The 15,356-nt window shown below is 34.4% G+C and overlaps 2 protein-coding genes across 6 annotated transcripts in view; both read left to right on the top strand.

Moving 5' to 3' along the window:
• LOC145722335 (DENN domain-containing protein 1B-like) overlaps window positions 1-15,356 on the top strand; it is a 390,017-nt gene that overhangs the window by 203,357 nt on the left and 171,304 nt on the right. The window lies entirely within an intron of this gene.
• LOC102748450 (DENN domain-containing protein 1B) overlaps window positions 1-15,356 on the top strand; it is a 209,341-nt gene that overhangs the window by 63,191 nt on the left and 130,794 nt on the right. For all 5 annotated transcript variants that reach the window (XM_081824947.1, XM_081824946.1, XM_081824943.1 and 2 more), the window contains exon 3: window positions 3,973-4,016. In XM_081824947.1, coding sequence (XP_081681073.1) covers window positions 3,973-4,016 — 44 coding nt within the window. The remainder of the gene's footprint in view (window positions 1-3,972; window positions 4,017-15,356) is intronic.

Raw genomic sequence — 15,356 nt, 5'->3', positions numbered from 1 at the left:
AAGAAGATAGCAGGAGGGGAAGAATGAAGGGGGGGAAATCAGAGTGGGAGACGAACCATGAGAGACGATGGACTCTGCAAAACAAACTGAGGGTTCTAGAGGGGAGGGGGGTGGGAGGATGGGTTGGCCTGGTGATGGGTATTAAAGAGGGCATGTTCTGCATGGAGCACTGGGTGTTATGCACAAACAATGAATCATGGAACACTACATCAAAAACTAATGATGTAATGTATGGTGATTAACATAACAATAAAAAATTTTTTAAAAAAGAACTTGTACCTCCCCTGGGGGGGGGAAATTTACCAATTAAAAAATAAAATAAAATAAAATAGTGCTCTTGGGGTGCCTGGGTGGCTCAGTCATTAAGCGTCTGCCTTTAGCTTAGGTCATGATCCCAGGGTCCTGCTCCGTGGGAGGCCTGCTTCTCCCTCTCCCACTCCCCCTGCTTGTGTTCCCTCTCTCACTGTGTCTCTCTCTGTCAAATAAATAATTAAAATCTTTAAAAAAAAAATAGCTGCTCTTGGGGTGCCGGGGTGGCTCAGTCGGTTAAGTGTCCTACTCTTGATTTTGTCTCAGGTCGTGATCTTGGGGTCCTGGAATTGAGCCCCGCTCCGCACTCAGCAGGAAGTCTTGTCCCTCTCCCTCTGCTCCTCCCCCGACTTGTGCATGCTCTCTTGTTCTCTCTCGCTCTCTCTCAAATAAACAAAATAAAATAGCTGCTCTTTAGATCTCAACTAAGAAAGTTCTAGTCTCTCACATTGACTAGCCTTATAACTAACACAAACTCCTCCTTGTTTTGGCCTTGGTTTTCTCATTCATAAAATTCTGATTCTGCAAGGCAGGTAAATCAAACACTGAAAGCTATAATCCATCATATTACTTACTAATATATATTCTACCTTTCAAAAGTATATAGTCCCTGAACTGTGATTTTACAAATGCCTAATTTTAAAGGTTCATCTGTGAATTCCATAAATATTATTCATTTATGCAAATTGAAAAGTTTGCCTTCCATTTTTTAATGATGTAGTTGAATCACACTAATATTTTAAGTTATTTTAGTTCTTGTTTTCATTGAAGGGCCGGAAAATGTGAAAGACCTGATTGCAAAGGGAAAAAAACCAAAACTGCTGAATTTATCTCACTTTACATTTTAAAAAAGCTTTAGTCATGAATTTGGAATACCTGTGATGGTGATGCACAAATAATATTTTAAATATTCTTACTCCAAATTTACTGATTTAATAAAAATTTTTATATTTTCCTTCCTATACTGTAACATCTCTTATTAAAATAAGAGACTAACTGCATTTATGTACAAATCAAATCATGCATTCTTCCTTTCATATTTATTTGGTTCCTAGATTGTTGGTGGCAAAGATTGCTTTAAAATTAAGATCCGGAGTCTCTCTTGAATTAGTAGTAGGTATTGGTGAGAAGAGACGCACAGTGTGCATCAGGCCTCACCAGCGGCAGTGATTTCTGCCAGTGGTTCTCATCCTTCCATCCATAAAACAAGCAGAAAACCAACTTAAGCTCTCCAGGTCAGATCTGATAGCGAGAAAAATAGTCCTCAGGGAATAGAAAATCCAGTCTTTGTGCATACATTTGAGAATCAGGTTATTATTTCTTTTTAAGAGCCTTTTTTTCCTTCCTTTGCAGTACTTGTGAAAAGTTTCTACAGAGATGTGTCAGATATGGTGTATGTCTAACAACACAGGCAGTAACTAAGTTAATCCATTTCAAAATATGGATTCACGTTACAGTAAATTTTTGAGTGCTGAAGTGGAAATTTCATTTAATGAAAAGAAATAGGATATTTTTCACTGAATATAAGCCAGTAGATGTTACTTACATGAATTCACTTGTTCCTTCTCTCTGTGAAAGAATAGGCGATACAGGAAAAAAAAAAAACACAACAGCATAATAGAAGATGAGAAAAAGTGAGTTAGCAGAACATACATGGGTAAATGCTGTGAACAATAGGGGCAAAGCATTATCTGTACAAGGTAAACATGTTGGTTTTAAGACATAAGTGTAAGAAATTTATCACAAACAGTTTCTTAAATGACAACTATAAAATTGAGGTTGTTCAAAAGGGATGTTTTAAATATTCACATTAAAACTCTTTAACTCCATTATTTATAAGAAAGAACTATTCTGCATTTCTGTATAATTGATTTACTTATGTGGCCATTAGTGTATTAAGTTTATCAAAATAATATCAATATTTCATGAAGATTCCATCATATCACTTTTGTTTTATACGATTCAAATCTTGATAATTATCATTTTGGTAAAACTGACTCACACGTACATATTTTCCAATAAAACACACACTCATAACTCACATGTATATATTTTCCAACATAGTCATAACCATGTCTTGAGTATTTTTAGGTGACCTATAATGCATGTCCTTCATTTTAGAAATGTACACTTTGTTTTACATGAAGAGATAATCATTTAATATTATCTTTGTGAATTTATAATGCATTATTTTTATATAAGATGTGTTAAATGATTTATTTATATTGACTTATATAGGAACCTTCTATTCCTTACTATGTAAAAAGGTTAATTATAGAAAGTATGCTTTCTTTTCTTTTTAATTTAAAATAATTGAAAAAAATTCTTTTGAACTTAATAAGTAATACAGCAAGAGGAGATAGCTCATACTAAAAATGTTGCTAGGTAATTATTGAGTTTTGGAATTAAAAACCTGGAATTATGCATTCTTGGACTGTATTTTTATAAAAGCAACATGGAATAGTGGAAATAATGGAATAGAACTTATTGAGAACATAAAGTGATGTCTTTGGTCTACCCTTTTTACTTGGAGTGGAATTCAAATTCTGTTATATCAGTGGTACTTGTTACTTATACTATCTTGAGCTTTGAAAGGCTTTTACAGAAGTAATATTATCCGTTGTACACTATCCTTTTAAAGCACATCTACAGATATTTAGAAGTTTGTTTTTGACACAATTGAGAAATGAGCACATAACCAAAATATTTATTAGTGCTAATTAAAAGGACTTATTTTTAATATACTAAGTAGAAAAGAAATATTGTGAGAAATGATGAAAATGAAAAACTGTGGGAATATTTATAAAACAACATTGGTTTTTATATATGAATAACTAGATATATTAGAAAAATTTCTTTAAAATGCCCTGCAAATATCAGTTGTATTTTAAGTAAGCTTGATGCCTTAGAACTACCAACTTATATCTATTATTTTATGAAAGGCTTCACTTCATAGAGTTGCAAATATGGGATTTCAAAAGTGAATTTTTTTTTTAAAGATTTTATTTATTTGACAGAGAGAGACAACGAGAGAGGGAACACAAGCAGGGGGAGTGGGAGAGGGAGAAGCAGGCTTCCCGCCGAGCAGGGAGCCTGATGTGGGGCTTGATCCCAGGACTCTGGGATCATGACCTGAGCCGAAGGCAGATGCTTAATGACTGAGCCACCCAGGCGCCCCTCAAAAGTGAATTTTGATATAAAGCAAGCGTTATTACAGTGTTCATAAATATTTAGGATTTTAAATGAAAATTTAAGATAATATATTTTGGTCTAATTTTTAAGAACTATGATATATATATAATATATTACATATTTACCACATTTATATTTTTCTTTTCAAATTAAAACCAATATGTTAAGTGTAGTTACATCTGAAAATTCATATTTCAGAATCTTAAAATGTAAAGTATCTAAATAGAGTTGTGAAAAGAAATAGTTTTAATAATCTGACAAAGTTATTTTAATTTTATTTGTTCCTATTCCCAAAGGTCATTAAAATGCTTAAAAGATCAAAATCCTTTATTTTTAATCTCATCAACTGTAAATGTTTAAAGAGAAATTTAAAAATTATTTAAAAAGTATCTCTGACAATGTTTTAACAAGAATGTTGGTGTAAATGTGCCCTTTTGCCTCTGTTTAATGCCATGTGTCAATTATTTACAGATCCTGTGGTATTGTGGAAATTCCCAGAGGACTTTGGCGACCAGGTTGGAACCACATAATTTTTAAAAAACATTTATAATTGGAGTACTATGATTATTACTACTGTTACTGCAGCAACTACTACTACACATGAATTTCTATCAATATTTTCTCTTCACCAGTTGTGAGGAAAAAAATCACCATGTGTGCAGAATGTATATGGAAAATCTTTTAAAGTTACCAAGTAGATGGGTGATGAGGGAGCCTTTATATCAAAACTAGTAAGAACTGAATGTTTACAGTTTCAACATATTTTTACACTCTTTTAATCTATCAATGGAACATATTTGGAAACATTTAAAAATTTTTCCCATCAAAAAAACTTGACAGTACCATACTTTGTTGAATACCCTCCTATTATTTCTGTCTACTTGAAGTAGTAACTGCTGTAAATAAGTGGTTAGTTCTCTCCTTTTACAGTGATGTCTGAATCATTTACATATATGTTGAATTGATGATATTTTCTTATTTTTATGTAATTCTTATCTATAGCTTTACTTTCTTAAAAGAAAATGAGACTTCAGAATGAATTTATTCCATTTGTATTTTGGATTATAGTCTTTTATAGTTCCTTAAGTATTTAGTATGACCAAAATTATGAGTTATTTTGACATGATATATTTAAATAGAAAAATCTTTAAAATTTTATATTATAGATTTATCATTTTGAAATGAATTAAATAATACATGGTTAAAATACAGATTTCAGTTTTTATGGAAATCTGATGAACATATTCTTTTTTTTTTTGCCTGCAAAGAAATGGTATAAAACACTCTTGTCACTGTTAAAATTAAAAAATTTACTAGTATAAGCTTAACCATAAGTTAAGTTCACAGATATGATTCTTAAAATTCTCTTAATTTATAAAATTGAAAGCTGACAAAAGTATTTGTTTAAAGCAGTTCATTCAGAAAAAAGTATACAGAAAAATATTTGTTTAAAGCAGTTCATTCAGAAATAAGTATACCGAAAGTGATTTTGGTATGTGGAAGGATAACTTTCTACTCATGAAAATCTTATATGTAAGACTAGGAAGTTACACTGAAAAAAATCAGTAAGTGGGCATTTTTTAAAAAGATTTATTTATTTGTCAGAGAGAGAGAGAGAGCACAAGCAGGGGGAACAGCAGGCAAAGGGAGAGCTCCTGCTACTGAGTAAGGAGCCCATTATGGGACTCAGTCCCAGGACCCTGGGATCATGATCTGAGCCAGACAGCCGCTTAACCGACTAAGCCACCCAGGCGTCCCAGTAAATGGGCATGTTAAGTATTAATTCAATCTAATGCAATCCTTGACTACTTTTCACATAAAAAGACAGGTATGCACTCTTAATTTGTTTTTAGCTCTTTAGAGAAAGAATAGATTTATAAATACCTTAAGTATGCAAAAGAAGTTCCTACAGTGAAGACTTGATTTGGATATATGATGTATAATTGGGTTTGTTTTAAAGTAATGTATAGTTAGGTTAGAGCCTTCCTGACTCATTTTAGCATTTTGAAATACTATTCTTCTCTTGGTATTCTTGATTCTTTCTTGTCCACTGACCCAAGAACAAACCTCCCGTCCAGGTCATGTTTTCTGTTGTGTTTTATTTTCTACCTCTTAAACTGCCCCTGAGAATTCCTAGGAAATTTGAAGACTCCTCACTTTGGGTTCATGTAGGGGCATCAGGTACTTGTTGAGTTCAGCTACAGGGAGTTTTTCAGCGAGACTATCGCTGTCCCTCTCTGTGACTGATAAACTGGTGATGGGGATTTTTTAGTTGGGGCTGAAATGTTGTTTTGTTTTCCAAATTTGTGAGGCCAGTAGAACATTAATAAGCCTTTATATACCTAGTAAAATGTAAAAGTAGTTAACTGGGTAATGGTGATGAATGTTCAGAATTCTAGTTCATAGCAATTCTTATACACTTTTTTGAAGGTTAGGACTGAAAGGAGCTTTCGATACCATTTTGTCTAAACACTTCACATTATATCTGAAGAAACCAAACTTCATATGGGAATCTAGCCAAGGGCCTTGAAGGATGGTTTTGCTATATGCTTTTTGGTGAATATTCTGAATACTACAGATGATTTAAGTACTCTGTGTATATTTCTCATCTTTTTTAGCACTTACTGTTGTGTACTATCTACTTCCTGCTAAACAGTCTTTTCACTGGATCTGAGACTTGCTTCAGTAATAATAATTATTAATAAGCTCTTTATTTAGCTCTTACCATGCACTGGGCAGTATACTATGTACTTTATGTGCATAATTCATTTTATCTTCAAACCCACCCAGTACTGCTAGGAGATAGTATCATGCCCCAGAGTGAGGGTTAAGAAACTTGCCTGAGATCACATTGCTTATCAGAGGCAGAGCTAAGATTTGAAGACAAGTTTGTCTAACTCAAAACCATGTGCTATTAGCAATGAAGCTATATTCTTTCTGCTTGGAATGCTGACCCGGATCCTACTCACTTATTTTATTTTAGCTCATGTAAAAATAGTTTATCATAACAGTTCTTTTCCCCTCATTATCTTTATAATTTGAAATCATTGTGTTATTTAATCCAAAGAAATAGTATCGATTCATTACCCTTTGGTTCTACTACATGGAGTTGTTGGTTCATCATAGTTGTTGATTTGTTACAGGCTCCTCAAGTATGTCTTCCTTCTTTAGTTGGTAGAACCAGTGGGACAGTTCAAAGTCACATTTCAGGGGCTGTAATTTGATTTTTGGGGGCAGGTACAGTGGAGAATTTTGTATAGGGAAGTAGGAAATGAAACTGTAAATGTAAATGGAGCCGGGTTTGGGTAACATTAAAGGCTTTGCTAAAGAGTTGGTCCTTCAGATGAACTTGAGGAGAGTGTGGTATAGCAAAATAAGTATGTTAGGAAGATTAGTCGGGAAGAGATTTATTTCCATATGGATTGGTTGTGGGATAAGCCGGAAACACGGAAATTAGTTGGCTATTATAGTAGTTCAGCTGAGGGCATCAGAAGGATCTGAAAGGGTTGGTTACATTAGGAGTGAAAACGAAGATGAGTGTAAGGGGGAAGGAGGAGAGAGGTTGCTTGCAGGGGTGCTCTGTGGGGCATGGGGTAGAGAGGAATAGTGACAAGAGGATGAATTTGCTTTTTGTCCCTCCAAGAAATGTCAAATTATCTTTGTGTAAGTGGTGGATGGGACTTCTGGGGATTGGAGAAGAATGGAGAAGTGTTTTAAAGCCTCAGGAAATACAAAGCTGTGAGCAAATTTGAGGATTGCTAAACTGATGTCAGATTTATGTTTTGCAAATACACTGAGGCTCTGGCAGAGAAGACTAATGCAGACCAAGTCTTCCCATCCATGCTACTGATACTAGCAGTATCCCTTCATACATCTATGAGAGGTTCACAGCTTCTGTATAAAAAGAGTAATTTTGTTTCTTTTTGCTGCTATCAAGGTAATCTCTCCATTGCCCTTAGTTCTCTGTTGTTCACATTTATACTTAATGGCTTCAGGCTCTTTTTCAGAATGCTTCATTCCCCCCTCCCCCACTCTCTGCTTGTCATTTTCATGCTTCATGTTTCTATGGCTTTGCTGCTTGCATATAGCAGGCCCTCTTCGGGCCATGGTTAGCCTGTGTTTCTTGAGTGAGAGGAGTCAATCTTTGTGAGAAAAATACACTTTTAGAGAGGGGTCAGAAATAAAATCTTATAGATCCTGGAATCAAACAGATATGTGTTTGAATACTAACTCTGTATTTGTAGATTGTGTGAAGTATTTGCTTTAGATAGGGACTTAATCTCTCTTAGTTACTCATTTGCAAAATGGGATTGATTTTACTGATCTGACAGAATTACGGGGTAAGAATGAAATGATGTGAAGTCTGTAAAGCGCTCAGCACCACGCCTGGCATGTGGAAAACATTCCATAAGTGTGAACCAGTAGTTTTGTTAAAGTATTGCAAAGCCAGGAACATTTATTAACTTACGATGAGGCATAGATAAAACTGCTTTATGTAGAATATCGTTTTTATAGGTGAATAACAAGTTTGAGAATTTTACTGCTTATAGACCTTCAGGAAGATTTAGAATTTAATAGCATAAGAGGTACTAATATGTAAAAATTCTTCTGTTGTGTGTGCTTTCTGAAATTTCTGTGCCATTAGTTGATGATGACTACAGTGGATATCTGCTGTTTAACTGGCCAAACTGTTACTTTTTGGTTTGTCATTTTTATGAAAATCTTAAATTGCGTTTAAGATTTCTTTTTATCAGCATGGCTATCAGCAGAAGTCATAGGACCATGGAACCATGATCTTTTAGTAATGGCCAAGACATCAGAAATCATTAAGACCATTTGGATAGGAAAGAAGATTATGAAGAGCTGACCCCAGCTCATATGTCCTATTTACCTTCAGTCTTGCAGTACTTTTCCTGTTTTCACACAAACTGCAGGCCTTTCATGCTTCTGGGCCATTTCGTATGCCTCAGATGCCCTTTTCCTTTTTCTCCGATGTACTTTCTCCATAATGCAAATGAAATGTTTTATCTGCTGTGGTATTTTGAGGTATTCCTCTTTTGTGATCCAGACTCATTTTTGTATTAGTATGCCTGCCATGTTACCTGAGTAACCTGGATTAGTTGTTCTTGTGTGTCTTATTTCAGTGAATGCTCCTACTTAAGCTCCTTTCCCAAGCCAAGGACTCTATGTATTTATTTTTTACTTCTCTTTCCCTCACTCAACTGCTATTCCCAGTCTGTCCTCAGATCCTATTCCTTGTGCCTCTTTTATGTCTTGTCAGTCTCTCCACTTCTTTATTTCTAGGGTCCTTTCCTTAATTTGTATCTTCCTAACTCTTCTGTTTTTGTGCCTATTTAATTTACCCTCCACAGTGTAGCTAGAATGATCTAAAAGACAATGGAATGATCTTTCTAAAAAACAAATGCTGCTTCTCCTATCACTACTGTCATTGGTTCCTTACAATGTGCCAGGCACTTTCTAGGTACTTTGCCTGTGTTGGCTCACTGAATCCTAATAATGCTTCTATGAAGTGAAGGGACTACTACAGTTCCCATTTTACAAATGAAGAAACAGAACTACAAAGTACTTAATTTACATGGCAAAAGTCACACAATTAGTACGTGTGGTAGAGCCATTATTCCAAGCCAGACACTGACTCCAGAACCCATAGTCCTGAAGACTCATGTAAACTCACTGCTCCCCATTGATGCCTTCAAGATAAGGTTCAACTTCTCAACGTGATCAAGTTCCTTGTTTCACATCTTTTGTTTACATCTTTAGCCTCCTATTTCTCTGTATCCCTTTCCTTTCTCCATTTAAGAAATGATCTGTATTTTATAGTGAACATTATTTTCTCTTCTGTACCATTTATTTATATTCTGTCTTTGAACATGGGTCTTTCTGTCTGAAATGCTAATCTCCTACTTGCACTCCCTTTTGCCTGTCTTTCTAGTCTTGGCTTAGAGGTCATTTCCTCCAAGAAGCCTTTTCTTTATGTCACAAGTCTAGATTGAATGCACCTCCTGGGAGTTCCCTTGGCATTTTATGCTTCCCATATTATGCCACTTATTAGATCTGTCATTTTCCTTACTTTCTATTTACCCCATTAGACTAAATGACTCTGAGGCTAGCATTAAAGAAGAATTTTTAAAAGAAGATATAATCATGACTCTAATGCAAATGTAACATTTCATTTTTCAGTTTTTTTTAAACTCGTTAATTGATGAGGGTGTGAGTAAAATGTTGCATCCTATTCAAAGGAGAGCTCAAAGTAGCAGAATTGTACAGATAAATCAGGAATGCTGTAATAAATTTACAAATAGACGTAGAAGTGGCTTTATCCACATGGGGAGCGGTGAGGGAGGAGGGCAGTCAGTTGTCCCTCTATGAAACATGTCTGTGGACAAATATTATTTGTATTGCTACAATTTACAGAGTTGTAAAATAGCTTCAAGACAATGAAAGTCACAGGGCCCCTAGAAGAATGTGTTAGGCAATGGCTTTTTTCCCAGTGAAAACAACCAGTAATCTTTTGGTTCAATTCAATCTTTAAAAAATTTTTCCTATAGTCTTCTTCCTCTTACAGGCATAGTAATTTCAAAGAAAGATTATCCTAGAAAACAAAACAAAGCATGTTTCTTAGGGTTTGGCCTGATTATTTACATGGGTGCAGCAAGAGAGTTAATTTAGGCTACAAGCCTCCATGAATTTACTTTACCCATCTAGAACCATGCAGTGTAGAACAATTGCCATGTCTACAAAATTAACTTTTTTCCAAGAAAGTTTTCTTTTTTTTTTTTTTTTAAAGATTTTTTATTTATTTGACAGAAAGAGACACAGCGAGAGAGGGAACACAAGTAGGGGCAGTGGGAGAGGGAGAAGCAGGCTTCCTGCTGAGCAGGGAGCCCGATATGGGGCTCGATCCCAGGACTCTGGGATCATGACCTGAGCCGAAGGCAGACGCTTAATGACTGAGCCACCCAGGCGCCCCCCAAGAAAGTTTTCATAAGGAATTTCAGATTAGATTTTTAGAATCTCTTATTTACTATCCCAAAGCTAGGAAAGTAGGCCCAAGCAAATATCTTTCCCAGATTTTACATATACTGCCTATAACTTTGGTTAATTGTTCTCAAGATTCACAAAATTTGCTAAGGTTCCTGGTCTTTGAGGAAGGGACCCTCTTTAACACGTTTAAGTTTGGACCCTGTCAACCAGGCATCTGGCCACTTTTTCTGGGATGACTTTGTAGTCTCCATAAGTATAGCTAACCTTTGTTCCTTAAAAGTGCCTTGGCATGGATGATTAAACACGCATCTTTCTAAAAAATGACACTTTAAGACCTTGGTTGTGCAATCAATTTTCCAGTTATATACTGGTAAAATGAAAGACTTACTGAATTTATGCAAAAAAAATATTGCTATCAAAAATGAAGGGACTTAGAGTTTCTGAATTCAGGGAGGGAGGGAATCAGTGAGAATAAGATGCGATTTAAAAATATTTCAGTTTATAGAAGCAGAGTTTACTAAATTGTTGTAGGTTACAGACAGTGTAGGAAGAGGAGGAAGGGCTTCCTTATATGTCCAGAAAATAGATCATGAAAACAGCATCAATAATATTTCAAACAATAAAATTTTCCTCATTATTATTCAATACAAAGCAATTAATTATTGTTTTGCTGGATTTTGTCTTAACAGTCTCATGAAACTTGCTGCTTCTTGACTAAAATGAGTCTTGGAAGTTTGGCCTTAGTCCACTGGAATGGCCTGAAAATTATCTAAGTGATGTCACTTCCAAGGCCTGTCACCAGTAGTCTATTCTTCGAAGTGTCAGTAGTTTGAAATACCACATTTTTCCAAGGCTCTGAGACTGACCTTTGTTAAAAACACAAACTCTGGCCTGTAGCTTACAGCGGAGCCTTCAGGCAAGGCTCAGAAATTAAACTAAGCTACCTGTAGATGATAGAGGCTTAATGGTTATGGTTAATTTATTACCAGTAATTTTCAAATGTGAAAGGTCTGGGGAGAATGGGCAAAATAGGTGAAGGGGATTAAGAGGTACAGACTTCCAGTTACGAGATAAATAAGTCACAGGGATGAAAAATACAGGTGGGGAATATGGTCAATAATATTGTAATAATGTATGATGACAGATGGTAATTGCACTGATTATGGTGAGCATTGCATAATGTATCGAACTGTCGATTCGCTATGTTGAATACCTGAAATGAATACAACATTATATGTCAATTATAGTTTGCTAAAAAGCCAAACCAAACCAAACAAAAACAAAAACAAAAGAACAAAACCCACAAGCAAATGTGAAAGGTCTGGTAAGGGTTCATAATAAAAATAAAATATGAAAAAGAAAATTTGGTTGTTTCTGTTATATGAAAAAGATAATAAAGCCACTCAAAAAGGTTTTAGAGAAAATGTCTCAAAGAGCAAGGAGTAAGACCCTCTTTCTTTCTTTCTTTCTTTTTCTTTCTTTCGATTTTATTTATTTGACAGAGAACACAAGCAGGGGGAGTGGCAGAGGGAGGGGGAGAAGCAGGACCCTGAGATCATGACACAAGCCGAAGGCAGACGCTCAACCAACTGAGCCACCAGGCACCCAAGACTGTTTTCAAAGGAGTTAAACTTATATCTGATTTATAAAAGTGGGTGAATAAAATTTGAGGAAAAATCTTGAGATATAGCCTACAATAATCCTGAAACATAATATAGCAAGAATATACCAAGAATATCAAGTAAAGAGATTGAGGATGTCTGGAGTAGGGCCTAGACAAATACATTTTTGTAGAACTTCATGTGTAAGTCTGATGGGCATACCCAGTTGGGAACCACTGGCCTAGAAGATGCCAGGGATTTAAAATAAAGAAGTAAAATAAATTAAATAAATAAATAAATAAATAAAATAAAGAAGTAAAGGTTATGGCCAAGTAAACATTTTAAATAATAACTGAAATTATAACTGACAATATTATATTATTATTGTCTAATATCATTGAACAAAGTACTGCCAGGACTCTGATAAATATAGGAAAACCTAACAACTATTTCATAAGAGATTTGATCATTGTCTTTCCAGAGAGTAAAACATACTATGGTCAGCAAGGGTATTGGTGTTTCTCTAGGGACTTCCTATACAGCATATGATTTCTGAAATATTCATATTCATAAAATTTACATATATACAAGTTCACTCTAGGGCAGGCTGAGCATCTCTTCTCATTTTCCAGCTTTTTGTGTGCATCTCTTATAATAATAACATATCAAGCGAACCAAATTATTTCTAGCATCTCATTTTATAAGGCAAGAGAACGTATCTCTGTGCTTTTCAAGGAACCTCTAGGAAATCTCCAAGATAGTTTTAGTTATAAAAACATGTCCTGGAAGTTTTTGACTTTTTCTATATTCAGAATCTGAGTTTGGGAAGGCAAAATTTAAAAAGTTGTTAGAAGATTGGAATGTTTGACTAAGATGGGATCCAAGAAGCAGCACTTGGTTATTTGTTTAATCAAAGTGACAATGAAATATTTAAAATAAATATGGTCAGGAACACTATTGAATAGTTCTTTAATAAATGAACTTTTTACTTTTTCTCCCCTTCAATAATAAGACATAACAAAGAGGGCACATACTGAATGGAGCACTGAGTGTTATACACAAACAATGAATCATGGAACACTACATCAAAAACTAATGATGTAATGTATGGTGATTAACATAACATAATAAAAAAAAGACATAACATAGTGAACTCAGGACTAAGTGCAGAAATTATTCTGTTAACCCACAGGATAACTTAACAGTCTCATGAAACCTTCTGCTTCTTGACTAAAACGAGTCTTGGAAGTTTGGCCTTAGTCCACTGGAATGGCCTGAAAGTTATCTAAGTGATGTCAGTTCAGCTACCTCAGAGGCATACAGAGGTAAAAATAACTTTTTACATTGTAGGCATAGGCATTAATCAATAATCGAAGGAAACAAGCCCAAGTAGTTGAGTGAATTTTAACAATTTTCATAGCTTCTTTCAGAGTCAGGTATTATCAAAAAAGACAGACAAAAGTTACATTTTAAGTTTTGTTTCATTGTGACCTCTCATATTTAAAAACAAACTGACACTTTAAGACATATTTCAGAGATGTGCAAGGCCAAACTAATTTCATTATCATCATCACCATATTTATGTTGTTTTAACATGCAGTGCATCCATGATTGTTGTTCGCAAATGAATTCATATATCTGTTAAAAATTTTATTTTTATTTTCTAATGCAGTAAGTTTCAGTATTCAATTATATATGATTATATAAACAGTAGTTCTTCACTCCTCAATAACTTCCAAGAATACAGAGGTTAAAAAAAAAAGCCCAAGAATTGCTGTTTTTAAGACAAAACTGTTCTTTGAAAACAAAAGTATATACACAGTTGTATTTATCCAACGCTGTTGTTCCTAGTGTAGTCTTAACCCCTCATTAATTACAACTTTTAACCTAAGTAACTAACTTCTGTTTCAAAGAAAAAGAAAAACTCTGAGGGGTGGATAACTGAGAACTTTCTGTCATGCACAAGCATTTTAGCAGATGACCAGACCTCATGAATACCTGTAATACAACTTTCTGAAACCATACACATCCCATAAACATTTTTGTAAAGTGGAGAAAATTAGCACATTCATTAAAATGACCCAAAGGCATAACCATTTTATAGCATACAAAAATAAGAAGCACATAGACTTAAATTATGCTTAGTAATCAATATTTTAGTATTCTATCTTGGAAATTACCTGGATATCCAATAGTTATACATTAATTTACTCGATTTAATACCAGTTTAATATTTTGGTAACGTAAGATTTTGGAAATTATGTTTAAGCAGGTATATAACAAAATGTAATTATGTTTAAGCAGATATGTAACAAAATATAATTACTTTTGAAATAAGTTTACCAGAATAATGATTCAGTTTAGTTAAATAAGAAATTTACATTTTTTTTAATAACCTTAAACATTGTATCATGTTAGCCTATTTGTTCAGTACACCTGCATAAGTTTAGGAAAAATAAGCCCAAGTAGAATAAATCTACCCTTGTATTATATTTAACACTGATAAATCAGAGAAGACAGCTATATTTATTAAACCAAAATGATAAACTTAGATGAGTATGCTCATCTACCTTAATTATGTGAATTTGAATTCTCTAAGAACTTTTTTTTGAGGTTTAGCCCATTTGAAGTTTTGGAAGTTCATTTCCTTATTCTATAGGACTTTTAGGGATATTCACTTTATGTATATACCTCTCTATAAGCCATTCAGAACAGAGATCGTTTATTAAAAAAATTTTTAAAGATTTTTTTAGAGCAGTTTTTATGGTTCATGACAAAATTGAGAGGGGGTGCAGAGATTTCCAATATGCCCCCTGCTCCCCGACATGCATAGCCTCCCCCATTATCAGCATCACTCACCAGAATGGTGCATTCTTTTTACCAAGGATGAACATACATTGACATATCATAATGACCCAAAGTGTGTAGTTTACCTTAGGGTTCACTCTTGGTGTTGTACATTCCGTGGGTTTAGACAAATGTATAATGACATATATTCATCATTATAATATCATACAGATATTGTGACTGCCCTAAAAGTTCTCTGTGCTCTGAGTATTCCTCTCTCCCTGTCATTCCCACCCCTAGCAACCACTCATCTTTTTTTTGTCTCCATGGTTTTGCATTGCCCAGAAAGTCATACAGTTGGAATCATAAAATATGTAGCCTTTTCAGATTGGCTTCTTTCACTTAGTAATAGGTATTTAAAGTTCCTTCATGTCTTTTCATGGCTTGATAGCTCATTTCTTT

Source organism: Leptonychotes weddellii, chromosome 6 (genome assembly GCF_054177405.1).
Source record: "Leptonychotes weddellii isolate Sample4059 chromosome 6, ASM5417740v2, whole genome shotgun sequence".
Lineage (NCBI taxonomy): Eukaryota > Metazoa > Chordata > Mammalia > Carnivora > Phocidae > Leptonychotes > Leptonychotes weddellii.
This window is presented reverse-complemented; position numbering and strand designations above follow the sequence as displayed.